The sequence below is a fragment of the Nicotiana sylvestris genome, chromosome 1 (genome assembly GCF_000393655.2).
Source record: "Nicotiana sylvestris chromosome 1, ASM39365v2, whole genome shotgun sequence".
NCBI classification, from domain to species: Eukaryota; Viridiplantae; Streptophyta; class Magnoliopsida; order Solanales; family Solanaceae; genus Nicotiana; species Nicotiana sylvestris.
Window position 1 is genome coordinate 133,205,251 of NC_091057.1, and position 17,324 is coordinate 133,222,574.

General features: G+C 33.3%; 1 protein-coding gene and 1 long non-coding RNA gene across 2 annotated transcripts; one reads left to right on the plus strand and one right to left on the minus strand.

Moving 5' to 3' along the window:
* Positions 1-4,136: 4,136 nt before the first annotated feature.
* On the plus strand, positions 4,137-9,231 carry LOC104232439 (ATP-dependent Clp protease proteolytic subunit 5, chloroplastic-like). The gene is made up of 9 exons (XM_070168060.1): positions 4,137-4,369; positions 4,465-4,581; positions 5,273-5,387; positions 5,487-5,579; positions 6,512-6,557; positions 6,714-6,786; positions 7,627-7,661; positions 7,756-7,844; positions 8,803-9,231. Exons 1-9 carry the CDS (start codon positions 4,251-4,253, stop codon positions 9,007-9,009), a joined length of 894 nt encoding a protein of 297 aa, XP_070024161.1. The 5' UTR covers positions 4,137-4,250; the 3' UTR covers positions 9,010-9,231.
* A 2,603-nt stretch (positions 9,232-11,834) lies between these two features.
* Positions 11,835-12,449, minus strand: LOC104232432 (uncharacterized). Its single transcript, XR_712334.2, has 3 exons — positions 12,308-12,449; positions 12,038-12,102; positions 11,835-11,953 (listed from the first exon to the last, which is right to left on the minus strand). It is a non-coding gene; the product is annotated as an uncharacterized lncRNA (long non-coding RNA).
* Between the last annotated feature and the right edge of the window lie 4,875 nt (positions 12,450-17,324).

Consider the following 17,324-nt stretch of genomic DNA (forward strand, 5'->3'; position numbering starts at 1 on the left):
TCATGGTAGTCTAGACCCTCCTTTTGGTTGTAACCTTTGGCTACTAATCTGGCCTTAAACCTTTCTATTTCTCCATTTCCTTTATGCTTTATCTAGTAGACCCACTTTGATCCAATAACATGCTTCTCTAGTGGTAGATCAACCAACTTCCATGTATTGTTTTCTTCTAATACATTTATCTCCTGCTGCATTGCCTCAACCCATCTGCTATCTTGAGCAGCCTCCTTAAATGAATCAGGTTCAGTGTATGTTGAGAAGGTTTTCAAATAAGACTGATATTCTACAGTGAGGTTTGCATATGACAGTCATTGTGAGATTGGATATAGACTGTTGTCTGTGAACTTCCCTATTGTCATATAATCTTTTAACCATATAGGTGGTCTAAAGTGTCTTGTTGATTTTCTAATATCAATAATAGCATCTCCTTTAGTTGGAATTTCTGCTACTTTTTCTACTGTATGTGTAGCTAAAGAATCTGGATGAATGATGTGTTCATCTGCCTCTTCATGGTTTTGTGATGATAAATGATTAACATTGTCTATAGGCAATTCTTCAAGTGGCTGATTTTGTGGTTCTGTTTGTGTGGTAATTGGAGAGTCACTTCCAGCTGGTGCATGGATATCATGAGAAATGCGGTGAAAAGTGTTAGAATTAGATGATTCATCAATAGGCATTAAGGAGGATCTTGTGGAAATATGTCATCCAAGTCTGAGATCATTCCTTTAAAAGGAAATTCTGCTATCTGAATATAACATCCATGCTTACTAGGAATGTCCTGCTCTCCAAATCATATAATATGTATTCCTTCTGAGTCTCTGAATACCCTATCATTACAGCTCTCCTAAATCTTGGAGCAAACTTGTCTCCTTTTTGGTAGAGTGCTTACAAAACACAAGCAACCAGACACCTTTAGATGCTCAATCTTAGCTGGTTTCTTATAAAGGGTGATTGCTCTGACGGAATAGAAGTTGGCCACTTGTTTATCACGTAAACTGTTATTTTTACACAGACTCCCCAGAATCTGTTGGTAAGGAGCTTTGAAACTTCAAGGCTCTAGCTACCTCCAGTATATGCCTGTGTTTTCTCCACCACCCCATTTTGTTAGGGTGTGTATGGACAACTACTTTGATGCACAATTCTTAATGAATTCGACAACTGATTACATTTTGAAATGAAGAACTCAGTTCCATTATCTGATCTCAGTTTTTTGACATTCAAACAAAATTAATTATGCACCATAGTAAAGAAATCCTTCAACACAACAACTACTTCACACTTAGACTGTAACAAATATAATCAAGTATATCTGCTAAAATCATCCACTAAAGTTACAAAGTAGTATTTTTCGTCATATGTTGATATCCCGTGAGGACCCAAACATCTACATGGACAAGTTAAAAAATCTGATTTGTTTTACTAGTACTAAGCTGTAAAGGCAGTCTATTTTGCTTTGCTAAAAGACACATTTCACAACTATGTTGTAACTTGGTATCTACCTTATTCTTTAATAGAGGAATATGGTGCATTATAACAGTTGAAAGATGACTTAATCTCATGTACCAGAGTGCTGAATCTTCCTGCATTTGCACTACACTTCCTATTATAGCTGGGAATTCCTTATTGAGCTCTTTCTTTAGCAGATATAAACCATTATGCTCTTTACCAATCCCCAGTACCTTCCCACTGTAAAGACCCTGAAATACACAAAAATCTGGAAAGAATGCAGCACAACATGAAAGCTTATTAGTCAATTTAGAGATTGATATTAAATTGAATTTAAAGTCAGGAACATGCAGAACATCCCTTAGTATCAAATCCTGTAATATCTTTACATTTTCTGTATGTGCTACATGGTATTTACCTCATGTAGGTACTTGCACACCATTGTTATTTTGGTTTTCAATCTTTTGTATATTTTCTAATACTTCTTTATAAGGTGTAACTTGATGTGATGCACATGTATCTATTATCCAATCATAGTTAAATGTCTTGGATAACAATGAAGTTATACCTGCCATAAGAGTATGACAGTCACCTGTATCGGGATCTGGTTTGTTCAAGAGTCCTAATAGCTGTTTGTATGGATCCTCTGTGAAGTAGTGTCCCGGCGTATTAGAGCTCCCTCCTTCTCCAGCTGCCACATTTGCATAACCCTTCACACCAGAGTTTTGATATTTCGTCTTGCTTTTAAAGTCTTGTGGATAGCCTATAATCTTGTAACAATTCTTCTTTAAGTGACCTTTGTAGCCACAGTAATCACATATGAGTCCTGGTTTCCTTCCTGCTTTGAAACCTTGTCCTCTTCCAGCTAGCATAGTTAAAGGCTCCTTGTCTAAATTAACTACACTAAGTGTACATTGACTCTTTTCCTGAACTGCTAATGCATATGCTTTGTTCACAGTCAACACCGGTGTTTTAAGTAGAATCTCACTTCTCACATGACTGTAGCTTTCATTTAAACCAACAAGGAATTGCAACAAATGCAAGTTCTTAAACTGATCTAGAAAAAGCTTGGTTTCCTCACAGTCACATCCTACTCCTGCCACCATTAAATTCATTTCATCGCACAAATCCTTCATCTTAGTATAATAGGATGTTATAGAGTCGGTTCATTGCCTCAGTGTTCCTATTGTCGTCCACAAGTGATAAAATCTAATAAGGTTTGACTTGTTAAAACGTCCCTTAAATTCATTCCATATCTTCCTCGCATCTGATGCGTAAATGATGCTTGGCTGCAATTCAGTAGATACAGTGCGACCTATCCCCGAAAGCAACATAGCATTGCACCGTTCCTATTGATACCATAATTCTCCTCTATAAGAGCTTTTTAAACAAGTTCCATCGATGAACCCTTGCTTGTTTTTCACCAACAAGGCCATTCTCATCGATCTGCTTCATAAGGCGTAATTTTCTGGTCCTGTAAGCTTGATATCTATCAACGCTATTCCAGGAGTGTCAGTTTGTTGTAAAAACAACGGGTGATTGTGATCAATTTGCAGATTTCCAATTTTTGTCATGACTCGCCAGCTTAAGCTTCAAAAATGGCCGTCAATTGGAATTTTGAAATCGTCAATCTAATCTCAAATCTCCTGTTTTGATACCATGATAGAATCTGTGTACAGATTTAGCAAGGAAAACAATTGCATGCGATTGAAAGAAGCTAGAATGAAAATGAGAGAATGAGAGAGGAAGAAGAAAGTGAATCTTTCATTATGTGATTAACTGCCATGTTAATACATAATGAGTAAGTTAGTTATATACAACTCAACTCACATGAGCTTACACGATTCACGTGTGTAGAGCAGGTGAAAGGACTAAAATATCCCACACTCACAATGTAACTGTTGCGGAAGCCAAATGTATATAGTGTGAACGAGTCACAACTACTATACCAAAAAATTATGACAGCCACCAAATAATAAATAAGACAATAAAACAACAATAAAAGGAACAACAGAATTTACGAGGTTCGGCCAATTTTGCCTACTTCCTCGGACACAACTAATATTTTATTCCACTCCAAAAATACAAGTGAAATAATACTAAAGAGAGAAGATACAAATGTCTTAAGAAGATAAAAAAGGCAAATGAGAGGTGTGTTTAAATCCCAAATATTAGGCCTCCTTTTATAAAGAAATATTCTCTACCAAAAGGCAAAACCACCGATGTGAGATTTGACAAATTCAACAGTAACTAATGTAACTACCACAACTAATATGCCTCTACTTTAATAGTATATCTCTCCTCAACCGAATGAAGAATAGCCACAAAGATTTTTTTTATGTTCGATACCTACTTTATCTAGGCTTGAACGTTGAGAAAGCTGAGCTTAATATTGTTTTGCTACACTATTAAGTTAAGCCAAGCCAAGACCGACCCAATTACTTTTGCAATGAACCTGAGCTAAGTCCTGGTTAAGTCTTTTTATTTTGGCAGAATGGCCCAAGTACCCCCTAAATTCGCACAGAATTTTAAAACCGGCCTATCAATTTTCATTTTTCTCATTTTAACACCTCTATTTTTCCCAATTACTATTTGGTTGAGGGGCGTACGTTTATGGGATATGTGCTAAGTTACGCTGAGAGCGCTGTTCCGCAACGTCCAAGCTCGTCGTTCTCGTTATTTGCTTACTCCAACACTCAACTACTCTTTGCCCCAAAAACCTATCTTTTTACTCTTCCCCTCTACTCCAAACTCAGCAAATATCAACACCCTTCTCTCTCTCTCTCAGCAAAAAAAATCCCGGAAAAATGGCACATTCTTGCATAGCTACAACTTCCTCCGTCTCAAAATTCAAGTACCCAATTGAATCTTGCACTCTTCCCCAAGCCCACCCCGTTTCCCTCCCATTTAAACATCTTCCCTTCAGGTACTCAGATGGGTTTGCATATTTTCACTTTTATATGTAGCTAATGTTGAATTTTTTCCTTTAAAGTTTTGATTTTTTTTTTGCTAATTCCCCAGGAAATTAAAGACTGTTGGGAAGGTGAAGAATAGGGGAAACAGCACCGTGAAAGCCGTATATTCCGGAGCTGAGTGGGATTCAGCTAAGGCTTCACCTACAGGAATTTGGTCTATAAGGTTTCTAAACTTCTTTAAAACCCCAATCTTTTGAGTCTTGTTGGAATTCCTTGTTAAATCTGCAAATTTTGTTCTTTTTTCCTTGTTAGCAGGAAATTGTCTATTGGAGATGTCAATTTGACTTGTATATCTTGGGTTTATGCTCAATTTTAGCTAAACCAAGTTTAGACAATGCATAAGAAATATGGGTGTGCCGGCCTGTCTCCTGTTTAAGATGTCAATTTGACTTCAATATTAGTAGCAGAAGAAAATACTAAAGTGAGGGTTGAAAAGTTTGTTCCATATCAAAAACGTCACATGAAAGTTCAAAAATTGAATACTGAAGTGAATTTTGAATTCTTGAAATTTGGGAAGGTTGTGTGGAATCAAAATTGTTAGTGGAATGGTGTCTAACAATTTGCGATTTCCCAAGATTGAAAGAGTTCATATCAATTGAGACAGAAGAAGTACTACTTTTTTTCTTTATTTTCTTTTGCTTCACTGGAGAATCACGTAAGTTCTCCAGCAAAATATATTGAAGGATGTTCTCTTAGGTCATTTTTGTAGGATTTATTGAGAGAAAATTTCAGTTTCGTGGACTTGTTTCATAAATCTTAAGAATTCATTGTTAATGACTTAGTTGCTTTGTCATCTTATGTGCCACAGAAATCCGTTATGTCATATGATTTTTCCTTGTTATTGTGTTTTGCAGAGATGATTTGCAAGTTCCATCATCACCTTATTTTCCTACATATTCCCAAGCTCAAGGACCACCTCCGATGGTACAAGAGAGATTTCAGAGTGTGATCAGCCAGCTCTTCCAATATGTAAGGATTTGTGTTTTTATGGAAAATTTTACACTGACTGCCAAGTTTTGAAGTATATGCTAAAATTTTAACTCTTGTATTATTATTATCTTCTTGTAGAGGATCATACGATGTGGTGGAGCAGTTGATGATGATATGGCTAATATAATAGTTGCTCAGCTTCTTTATCTTGATGCTGTTGATCCCACAAAGGTATATTTTCAAGACTGCATTTCTTTTTCCTGGGATACTCTTGGTTCAAATATTAGATGTTTTAATTCAAAGAGGATTCTGCAGTAGGCATTCCTTCAGTAGTATACATCATCTTTTTTTTTTTTTTGAAAAAGTAAGCGGAATTTTATATATGGCATCCAGAAGATGCAAGGTGTACAAAAGAGAGTACTTAAAAAAACAGTCAGCTATGAACAAAAAGGAGCTAAGCAAGAGCTAAAGAGCTGACAAAATCAAAAAACTTCATATGACAGTCATTAGGAACTAAATTATGCCAACTATACAACCATAGAAGACATCTAGCCTTAAGCACCATAGGAGGAGTTGATATCCCGTCAAAACACAGTAGTATACATCATCTTTTGTGTTTGGCTCTTCCATCGCATTTTCTTGCCGAATATTATCTGTCCACTGCTTAATTGCTTGAGCAATTTATGAACTTCTTGTCTCTTTTTCATGGTGGATTTTCAGCATGTGGTATCAATTAACATGTTTGCTTGAGCTAAGCCTACTGAGGCCACATTGGCCCAGTAATGAGTGAAGAAAGTTGAGGCCTAAGGGAAATCGTGTGAAATTCCACCTTTCTATCTCTTTCTCTTGGTCTAAATCTTATAAACTGATGTAACTGACAGCCCTTATGCCATGTGAGGCTTAGCCCTTGATCAGCTTAAAATGAAGAAAAGCTTCTTTTTATTGAACAAGAAAGAATAAAGGGATGCTTCTATGGTTTTCTTATGCAGCTCTGCTTCTTTTTTTGGCATATGCTTGTGTGACTTTTGCAGTAGCATCCCTTTTCAGTGAAGCTTTTAATTCTTCCACTTTTTTTCCCTACATTTTTGAATTACATCATTTTAATTACTTTTTGCACGGCTTTCTCTTAATTCAACTGAGCAGCTCTTTAATTCGTTGCGCAGGACATTGTCATGTATGTCAACTCTCCAGGAGGATCAGTAACGGCAGGTACAACCAAGTGTTTCCAGTCAACTCACTTTGTTTCTGCTGCCAATTTGCCATAGTTATTTCAGTTTTGATTGCATAGTGTTGACTGTTATAATCAGTTTTACTGTCTACTTTAATGCATGGTTCATCAATTGTTGTGCACCTATTATATCTCAGGAATGGCCATATTTGATACCATGCGGCATATTCGACCTGATGTCTCCACTGTCTGTGTTGGACTCGCTGCAAGGTACTTCTTTGGTTGCTTATACCTTTGTGTTTCTCCTAGAAGATGATCTTACTGCACATTGTTGCTTGTGATGCATATTTTGTGAAAATGACCTTTACACAACCCATGATGGGACACCAAAGCTTTCCCGCATAGGTTCTTTTTTTTAAATTTCTGATTAGTATCTTTCCACTTCCGATCATGCTATTGGCATTTTTGACAACCTCTCCTTTCATTTGGTATTTTGCACTCTAATTTTTTTTTTTTGGATCGGTATTCACACTCCTCTATTTTGGTGCCGAAGTTCGTCAAAAATAGTTTTTCCTGGAATTTAGGGGAAATATTTGAAAATGTTGGGATCGGATTTGCTTTTCCTTTCTCTTCTTCCTCTCCCTTTACCCTTCTCTTCCTCCTTTTTCTCACTTTTAGCCCCTTGTAAGCCCTCTTCCTATACTGTGTCAGTTCATCTGATCCCAAATTCCTGAGGACTTCCCTTGAATGAAGAAGTATCCAATCTCAGAGAAATTAATCTAATATAAATTTATTTTGTTTGTTTGAATAGATGTGTTATCTGATAGTATTTCCAGGTTGATGTAATTGCTTTTACAATCCACCCCACCTTTCATGCGGTTATTTCCTTGACCTTCATATCAATAGATGGGTGAGTTGCGGACAATTTACAAGTTTATTTCACAAGGTTTTTTTTTCAATTAAAACTTAGATTCAGTTACAAATGGAATTTATGGAGTCTATTTTACTTTTGGTACTGTAAGGTGATTGCCTTAGCTTTTTTTTTTCCCCCTTCATGGAATAACTAGATTTCCTTTACGTAGCTAATTTTTATGTTTTGGGGCATTGCAGTATGGGAGCTTTTCTTCTCAGCGCGGGCACCAAAGGTAAATTAAATAGCTGATTCAAGGATAAAACAACTTTCTTTATGCTATACTTCTAGTTTTTGTTCTCAACTTTGATGTGATTATCACCTTGAAGGAAAGAGATATAGCTTGCCAAATTCAAGGATAATGATTCACCAGCCTCTTGGTGGTGCTCAAGGTGGCCAAACTGATATAGATATACAGGTAATCACTCTATTTTATGGCACAGTTTGTTCAAAATTTTTGCATCTTGTAGTCAATATTGCAATATTGCTTCTTCATCAAAAAATATTGGTATATAGAGTACAACATCTGGCTTCATCCCATGGCAGAATCCCAATCCCTCATACAAAAAGATGCTATAATCACAATTCCTTACTTTAAAAAAATTACATTCTGCATAATGTGGGGCCAAATAAAAGTACCATCCGAACAGTGCCCCTTAAAACATAAAATAGATGGAAAATGTCCAATTCTATGTTTATTTAGAGAATGCATTATAAGTGGTGGTTTATAAGTTACAGGATCCAATTATAAACTGCCCATGACAGAACCTCTGACCCTTGAAAAACTAAAATCAGCCTGCACTGTGTGCTTTCAAAGAAAAGTACCTTTGAACTATTTACATAAAAAAGGATAGAAAAGTACGTTTGGACAGTGCACTTGTAATGGAAACTAAGGAAATATCCAATTCTTTGTTCATTTAGAGAATGCATAACACGTGGGACAATTTTGCGATGTTGGCGGTGGTGAAATATAAATACAATAATTTTTACCAACCCCAAACCTTGTGGATTATTCCCATCCAATCCTTTGAGAGAGCTAATCAACTTGCTTGGGATTGTGGCATAGTAGTAGCTGTTGTATCTTAGTTTAGACAATTTTGCGATGACGAGAGTTAATTTTCCAAAACTTCAGCTTATGCACACAAGTTAGTCAGAGCTTACAGATTTCCATCTCTCTTGTGCAATAACTCAAATAGTGCAACTTCTCTTCGATAAGTTAATAATACTGAAATATGTATGTGAAATCATTTCTTTTTTTCATGCTAAGACGCTAAACCACATATAAATGCATGGCTTTCATTGAATTATAACTCTAGTATTTGTAAATTGGTAATGATGGGATAGTTAGACCTAAATCATGCTGGCATGGTGTTCAGGCTAATGAGATGTTGCATCACAAAGCTAACCTGAATGGGTACCTTGCCTACCACACTGGTCAAAGCCTTGAGAAGATTAACCAGGACACAGATCGTGATTTTTTCATGAGTGCAAAGGAAGCTAAAGAGTATGGGCTAATCGATGGTGTCATCTTGAATCCCATGAAAGCCCTTCAACCTCTTGTAGCAGCTGCTGAACAATCATAGCTGAATTCCGAGGCTGGTCAATTTTCTCCCATCATTTTTCTCTCGCGCTTGGATGATATTGATAGTCATGACTAGAGATTGTAATTGATTACTGGGTTTTGGGTAGAATTATCATTCCTGCTGCCAGGAGCAATTGTACACGAACGTTTACAAGTTCATCAGAGCGACAGTAAGGGAAGAGTAAAATGTATCTGACCTAATCCCATAAATGTTTTTCGCGCAGGTCTTGATGTTTCTTTTAAAGATTATTTTCTACTCTCATTTTTCCTTTAATAACATTCAAATTCGTCCGGATGGCATGCCATGTGAAAGAAACTTCTATTTCTTTCTGTTCATGTTTTGCTGCTTGATGAGGGCACAAGATAAATGTTGGCACTGTATCAAGTGCAATCCCTGTGGAGAAGCTTGTTTCCTGTGACTCTAGACAGTTTCGATACAGGTTAAAGGGCATATATAAGTTGAATAAATGGCGAATGTGGAAGCTAGTTTATTTGATTTCCAATTTATAGGCTAAGTGGATTATATTATTGTTATTGAAGAACAAAGGCTTCCAAAGGACAGCTAAGTGACAAAGAGGTTTGCAACTTATTCTGGTGTTACTACTATGTACGCATTTGGACATAAAAATTGTAATTTTTTTATAAAAGTAGTATTTCCTGTTAAGTTGAAAAATAATATTTTGAAATTGTGTTTGGACATGCATTTCACTTTAAAAAAATATTGCATTTTTGTGAGTAGGGAAAAAGTTTGTTTTGAAATTTTTGAAAAACTCATTTTGTAATTTTTTCAAAAACTTACAAAATTTTATGGACAAATGCATTTTTGAAAAAAAATAACTTATGGACAAACTGGTCCTAAGAGTTTGCATCCCTAGTTGGGTTTTTCTTTTTTTCTTCCTCAACATGTGAAAGGAAACATAATTATTGAACTGTGTGAACAGGGAAAAAAAAGATTTTTATTGAATATTGACGAACTTTCCTAGTTTGCCTATACAATGCTACTCTTTATTGAAAGGTTCTTTGTGAAATGAGATTTCAATGTAAGTTCAATTATTTTTGTTTTTAAGGCAATTGACATACAATCGTTTATTATATCCTTTGGCCCTTGCGATGCACGGTAAAACACATTTAATCTTTAATTAATTTAAGTGTATTTTTATCCTTTTATATAGAAAATATTTTATTTTAGATTTTTTTGCAATTATACTACCCTCATAATATGAAATAAAACAAAAAAAAATTAGCATAACATACAAGTAGTGACGTAGTTTAACATATAAAAATTCATTAAATGTGTGGCTATTCATTAAAACGAAGCTTAAATATGTCTAAACGAATATCACAAGGACAAAAATAAAATTAGTCAAGAATTCAGGGGCTAAAAGTGTACTTCATTCTTCAACCAAAACGATTGACAACTGATGAGATGGGACCAGACCGTTTCGTCAGCCCAAGGTAGCCCCTCTCTGAAATGGACCTTCCTTAGTATTACCTGCCTGGGCTTACTATCGGACTGTAGCAGGAGATATTCAAAATTAATCTGATTTATAACTGCTAATACAAAATTAGCTATTATTTTACATGTAGGTTCCATCATAATGTATTGGAGTTCAAAATATCCTGTATGTGAATTCCAACATAATACACTGGAGTTTAACTTGTATCCAGCATAATATGTTGAAATTCGCTTACAAGGTCTTTGAAGTTTCAACTCCAGTACAATATGCTGGAGCTTTATATGCAATAGTTTCATTATTCAGAATGTTATGCTGGATTTTTTCTATGTTTGCTAAGGATATTATTGTTCAGATTTTATTTCCGCATAAAAATCGCGGTTATTTAATATAATTTTGCAATCACGAGTTATTTTTCACTATAAAGCCCAGCAGTGAAACGTAACTGCTTCAGAGTTCCTTTCTGAAGTGCTCCTCTCGTAGCAATTTTGATATCATCAAGTCTTCCTCTTATTTCTGTTCCCCCCCTTCATTTTACCTACTCCAGGGAAAATTCCATGTTACGCTCGCTTTATGCATGAATTTGAGGTTTAACTACTAGCACAAATTAAGGGGTCGTTCGATTTCTAAACAAGTTATACAGAAATTATAAGATCAAAATTAAATAATTGCAATATTATTTAGTGAATATTCTTTTATTAGTAGATATTTGATTTATATTAGATTATAAATGGGACATATGAGCTATAATATAAGACACGTTTGATTTTACTATAGATAAATTTGAATGGCTAACGGTGGATATTTCAACAACGTCTGCCGTATTTTCATGAACATCTTCTTTTAACTTATAAATTAATTCGTCATAATCCCATAATCCCACGTATTTATCAGTATTGGATGGTTGTTACCCGTTGCATTGTTACTTTAAATACAATATTTGTTTTGATTGTTACTTAAATTTTATTGTATCGTATCGTTAAATTCGTTATTATGTAACGACGAAAAATACCACTTTATGAAACGACCGATTTGATGTGGTTACATTGTTTCCTCTTCTTTTTTTTTCATCTTGTCCTTCCTTATTATTAAATAATCAATCTTTATATTTTACCCTACCTTTTTATATAATAACTAGGGAACTTGACCGCGCTTCGCGCGATCATTTAAATATGCTATAATTATGTAATCATATTCCCACGTTGGATATTAGATATGGTGAAAATGAAAAACGAAGTCCATCAATTTGAGCGTCTAATAAATGGGGGGTAAATAACATTTATTTGTAACAATATAAACTTAAATTTTGCAAATGCAATAACATAATATTCGAATATACATATAGTCATTCTTTGCATGATTTATCTGGTAATACTCCTTTATATAATTCATTTCTAAGTTGTGCTTGCTCATACTTCAAATATTTTATCCTCATTTGTGTGATTCTTGTATACATCTCATCCATGGAGGGTTCAGGTTGTTTTTCTACCTCTGTAACAAAAGACGAATTGTAGTTTTAATATAGCTAAGAATAGTAAAGTAATAAAATTATTTAATTTAGCAAAAATAATTTACCTTGACAATTATTCAAGGAAGTTTGATGTCGTTGATCTATAATTTGTTTATCCATTGTAGAAATCCTGTATAATGTAAGACAAATTTTAGTGTGCAGATATAAGCATATCATGAATTATATTATTAATGTATATTTAATATAGATCTCTATAATTATGTATTATTTTATATGCTTAAATCTTTATGCTACTTTAGAGACAAAAGTATTTGTGCAAAGGAATATGATTTGTGTAGAACAATGGAAGAATAATGTATAGTTTAGGAATAAACCTGATGTTTAAAAACTGCTCCTCTTCGTGGTTGTATTATGTTTTGTGTTATTTTGAATCATCCTTCCACCTTCCTTGCATGGTGTCTTTCTTGAATTTATAGGGGTAAATTGAATGTTTGTTTGAATCGCTGGAGATCTTGAAAAAAGATGTGTATCAACAATTTGAATGATAATAGCAGGATGATTAGGGATTTATTTTATTTTTTTAATAGGAAAGAGTCGTTAGTGATTTAGTGGAATAATGAGAGAATGGGAAGGTAAAGAGGAAAATGAGAGAATAGGTGTATAAAAGATAAATAATAAATAAGAAAGAATATACATTAAAGCGAAATCTTTTTCGGAATCTCACCAGTGTAAAATTTATAAAAACAGAACAATATTCATCAATCAGTCGATTGTTTTTAAAACTCTTTTAATGTTATAATTATTGTTTTGTATTATAGATGGCCGTAAAGTTTTAAGACCAACATAAGAAAAGTTAAATTTTGTAACTAAAAGTACCTCAGCGAAAACTCAACCAGCTGACCACATATGAATTGCATTTGTGTATTATGTAGCCCTAAAGATCAATTCATGCGTCCTGTAATAGCGAGATCAAATGTAGGTATATTGGGCTCCACAGACACCTATGGTAATTGAAAAAAATTCTGAGTAGATGCAAACAAATATAAAATATATAGTTCTCAAAAAATAACACGTACCAACATCTTTGCACTTCCAAAAGCATAAATCTTTAATTGTTTAAATAGAGGTTTAAAAAAATTAATGTCGAACTTGCTTTTGATGCAATAAGAGATTACTACCTGTAGACCAATTCAACAATTATCGAGATGGATAATTCCGTTTCACAGGGCTTAATATGGTATACGAATGCTTATTATACATGTAGAAATAAACATATATAACTGAATCTTATATTCGTACTCTATTAACACAGGGTTAAATAATCCTCTCTTTTTTTTAATGTTTTTGTCATTTTTTTATTGAACTGGGAGATCGGTAAAGGAGTAGGGCCTATAAAAATAGTAAAAAATGAACTCATACCTATTATGTGGCGTTGATAAAAGAAAAGACGTAAATATTTTGAGATGAAAAGACACGAAGAGAATCTATGTATAAAAGTATAAGAATCATGAAGGTACCTTTTCGTCAATAAATATCATATCCAAGCCAATCAACTCTCCATTTTTCTTGGGATTAAAAGAATCCCACATTCTGCAAATTCTAACCCTTATCAACCAATTATCCCTATGAAGAGCTAACTCTGAAAGGAAAGAGTATGCCATTCTAAGAAAATAATAAAAAGCAAGAGAAAGTAAGCTAGTTACAGTATGAAAAACATTCATCACCATCTATATATAATCCATCAAAAAAGAGTACCAATAGGCAGAAGATTAATCATCAATTTAATAATCAAAAATTAATACACAATAAATATCATTGTAATTAGGAATTATGAGGATGAATGGAGAATTATTAGGAGAAGATAGTAGAAAAAATCAAACGGCTACAACATGCCATAAACTGAAGAAGGGATTTTACCTTGGCATGAAGCTGTGAAACGTGGGGTGTGTTAAGAGGAAACAAAAAAACGGCAAATTGAAATTTTATCGTGAAGGGTAAAACAAAATGGTTAGTGAGCTTAATGTTTGAGATGTTTATTAGCATTTTAATAGCAGTTATTATTTGGAGTAGTGTGCTAATAAAATACTATTAGAAATAAATGGAGAAAAGGAGTGAAATAACAAAAAAATTCAAAAAAACCAGGAAAAAGAAAAATATGAAAGCTGGCCATTCAGGGATGCCACATCAGCCGGCCATTTCCCAACTTTTTATATATATATATATATATATATAGATTTTATCTAGTACTATACTTTTTCTTTATAATATTGCAAGTTTATTTTTCATATTGTTGGTGCATGATATAATGAAACAACGACAAACAATACAATATATCCAACCATTATATACATCAATACGATACAGTACAATACAATAATATACGATACATTATGAAAAGATACATAATAACCATCCAAACAGGCACCACTGAAAACTCTCCCATCCTCTTTCTTACCTTCTCCTTATTCACAATCGGCAATAATTTGCTCGCAATTGAATTTTTACTAAACTAATAAATGTATTACTTTATCATTCAAAAGCTTACATCCAGTACAAGATATTAAAGTTAAAAATATTGTTTTTTGTATGGAGGCCGGACAGAATTTTAGGAATGAAGTGAAATATGAGAATAACAGAGATCCAGAAATTGCGGGAAGGAGTATGGTCCATTTGGACGTATTGTCTCAAGGGTTAACAACTCACTAACCTCTCATGGTCTGCACTCTTTGATGCAATTGGGTTCTGACTTGCCCTTCTTTTATTATTATTATTATTATACTATGAACAAAGCCAATTCATACTTAAATTTCTATTTTCAAACTCATGCCCTTTGTTCTTTTCTCCTTTTGTTCAAACACCACATATACCTAGTCTACATATTTTTTGCCATTTTTCATTTTTCTCATGTCCGCGAGTTTACTTGTTATCTACCCCTTGATTGATCTCCCCCCCAAATGAATTTTTGACTCGTGTCCTATCTAAATTTTTCTCTTTCTCTGTGAGTTTTCTTATCATCACACCCATTTTCTTGGTTGTGGAGCTTATATGCCCGATTGCTAAAAAGTTAGTTCAACTTTTATGGCAACAAAAAGAATTTTTTCATTAATTTATCATTAAAAGATAACGACAGGTAGTAATTCGCATAAAATGAAATTAGTTACTCAGAAAATAAGGGAAGTAACATGCTACAATATATTAAATCACCATAATAATTATGAGTTTGATTTTTATATACTAGCAGTAAAATAATTTTTTTAAAATAACTATAAGTATCTCATAATAAATAAAATTGGTTTCCTGAAAAATATTACATTGATAGTCTTTACAATACTATCAACATATATAATTTTAATCATGATTAACTTACCACGTCTCCTTTCCCGTCCAACCTGAAATAGCATGCTAACGAGTTATATGTCATATTATAATTTCTGTTAATGTCTTTTACTTAATGAACTAAGTCTATTTCATTATTTTTTTAAAAATATTCATAGGTTATGTGCCGACGTAGTAATGAAACATTAAAGAATACAAATTTAACCCTAAATGATCAATTAAAATGAATCTTTTACAATAAGAATGAATGAATTGAATGCTGAAGTTTACCATTGTGAACCTAGGATAAAAAACATTCTTAAAATAGAACAAGTTGAACACAATGATTAAAAGAAAAATGACATTATATAGCCGATGTAAAATTAATAGTCGAAAAAATATATAAAATTTATATATTTTTTGTATATATATATTCTGTATATTATATACAAAAATTATACAGATTTTATACACTTTTTCGACTATCCGATGTAAATAGTTTATGGCGCGAACTAAAAATGATAATACCCCGTAATTAAATTGCGTTCTTCAAAATGGCAAAGGGGAATTAAGACGATCTTGTACTAGTAAAATCAGGTACGTCCGATGTTGAGATAGCACTTTGCCCAAAGCTAAACCAATATAAAATAAAAGTGTTGGGGCCGATTATTAGATTGGAAGCTAGCTAGCTATAGGTTACACTATGAGGAAAAATGTTCAGGATCCTAAGGTTTTATATTCGTGTTTAATAAATATATGGAAGACAAATAGTTTAGTGAAACGAACATGTGCTGGCTAAGAGCCCAATCATTTGATAAATAAATTAACCCAAACTTTAAATTAAAAAAATATCATTGTTGATAAAGTTATCATATTATGTTCTCGGACATAAAGGGAGGAGAATCATTAGTAGCTAAGGATTCTGCCTTTCTTGAAAAAAGTCAAAGATTTGGTTCAATGATATGGTTGAACTTTTAAGATATCACACTTAATTAGTGGTGCTACTTGGTCTTAATTAGCAAATCTTCTCTTCCATCATATATTACTTTGCATTTTCATCTCACTAATTCAACCACTAGGTAATTAGAGTTGATTACTTTGAAATCCATTATATTCATTTTACTATCTTTTACCTATATCCCATAAGAATACGTGTTTGGGTCGTCAAATAATATTTTCTTCTGACAGCATTTCGTTTTCATTGTTTTCCATCTGAAAGATAATAGAGTACAATATTACTGCTTGTCTGCTTCATATTACCACTAGGGATGTTTTAATCAATCTTGTCCATTCTAAGTCTAGTATTTCTATTATTATAATTTATGAGACATAATTTGACTCGTCACAAAATTTAAAACATAAAAAAATTATTAAAACTTATGATTTCTAAAATATTAATATTTATGTAGTTATATTAAATTTAATTATAATTTTAAACATGTCATAATGTATATTTATACGGGTAAAAAATTTTGTCTACAAAAATAAAATTAATTTTTTTTTTTTCAAACTTTAAAAGGTATTACTCTTTTTTTTAATGGACTAAAATAGAAATACTATTGCATAAACTGAAGGGAGTACATAACATTCCAAACTAGGGAAGTGTTCAACCTTGAATGTAACTCACACGAGCAAACGATCACTTAATATGACGTAAAAATGAATTCGTGGGGACACCACACGAGCAAACAATCACTTAAATAAATTCGTGGGGACACCATGCATCCTTTGAGAAGAAGTAGCTAGTAAAAAGCAAAAAGGAGTACGACGGAGGCAGACCTAGAATTTAAATGTGACGGAGATTATGAGCAAACTACTTAATCAGTATTAAGGATTTCAAATAAAAAATTAAATTATATAATTATTTTTCACATATATACATGTATATATCTAAAAAAAATCATGAAAATAACGAGGTCCGGTGAACCCTCAATTCAGAACATAGGTCCGCTTTTGCTCACAGAAGCAATAATAACAAGGCTCAGAGGCATGGGACAATAATTCTTGGCAAACTCAGATGATGAGAACTGAGAAGAGGAGTAACTGAGGTTTCGGTTTCCGTTCTTTTAGGACATA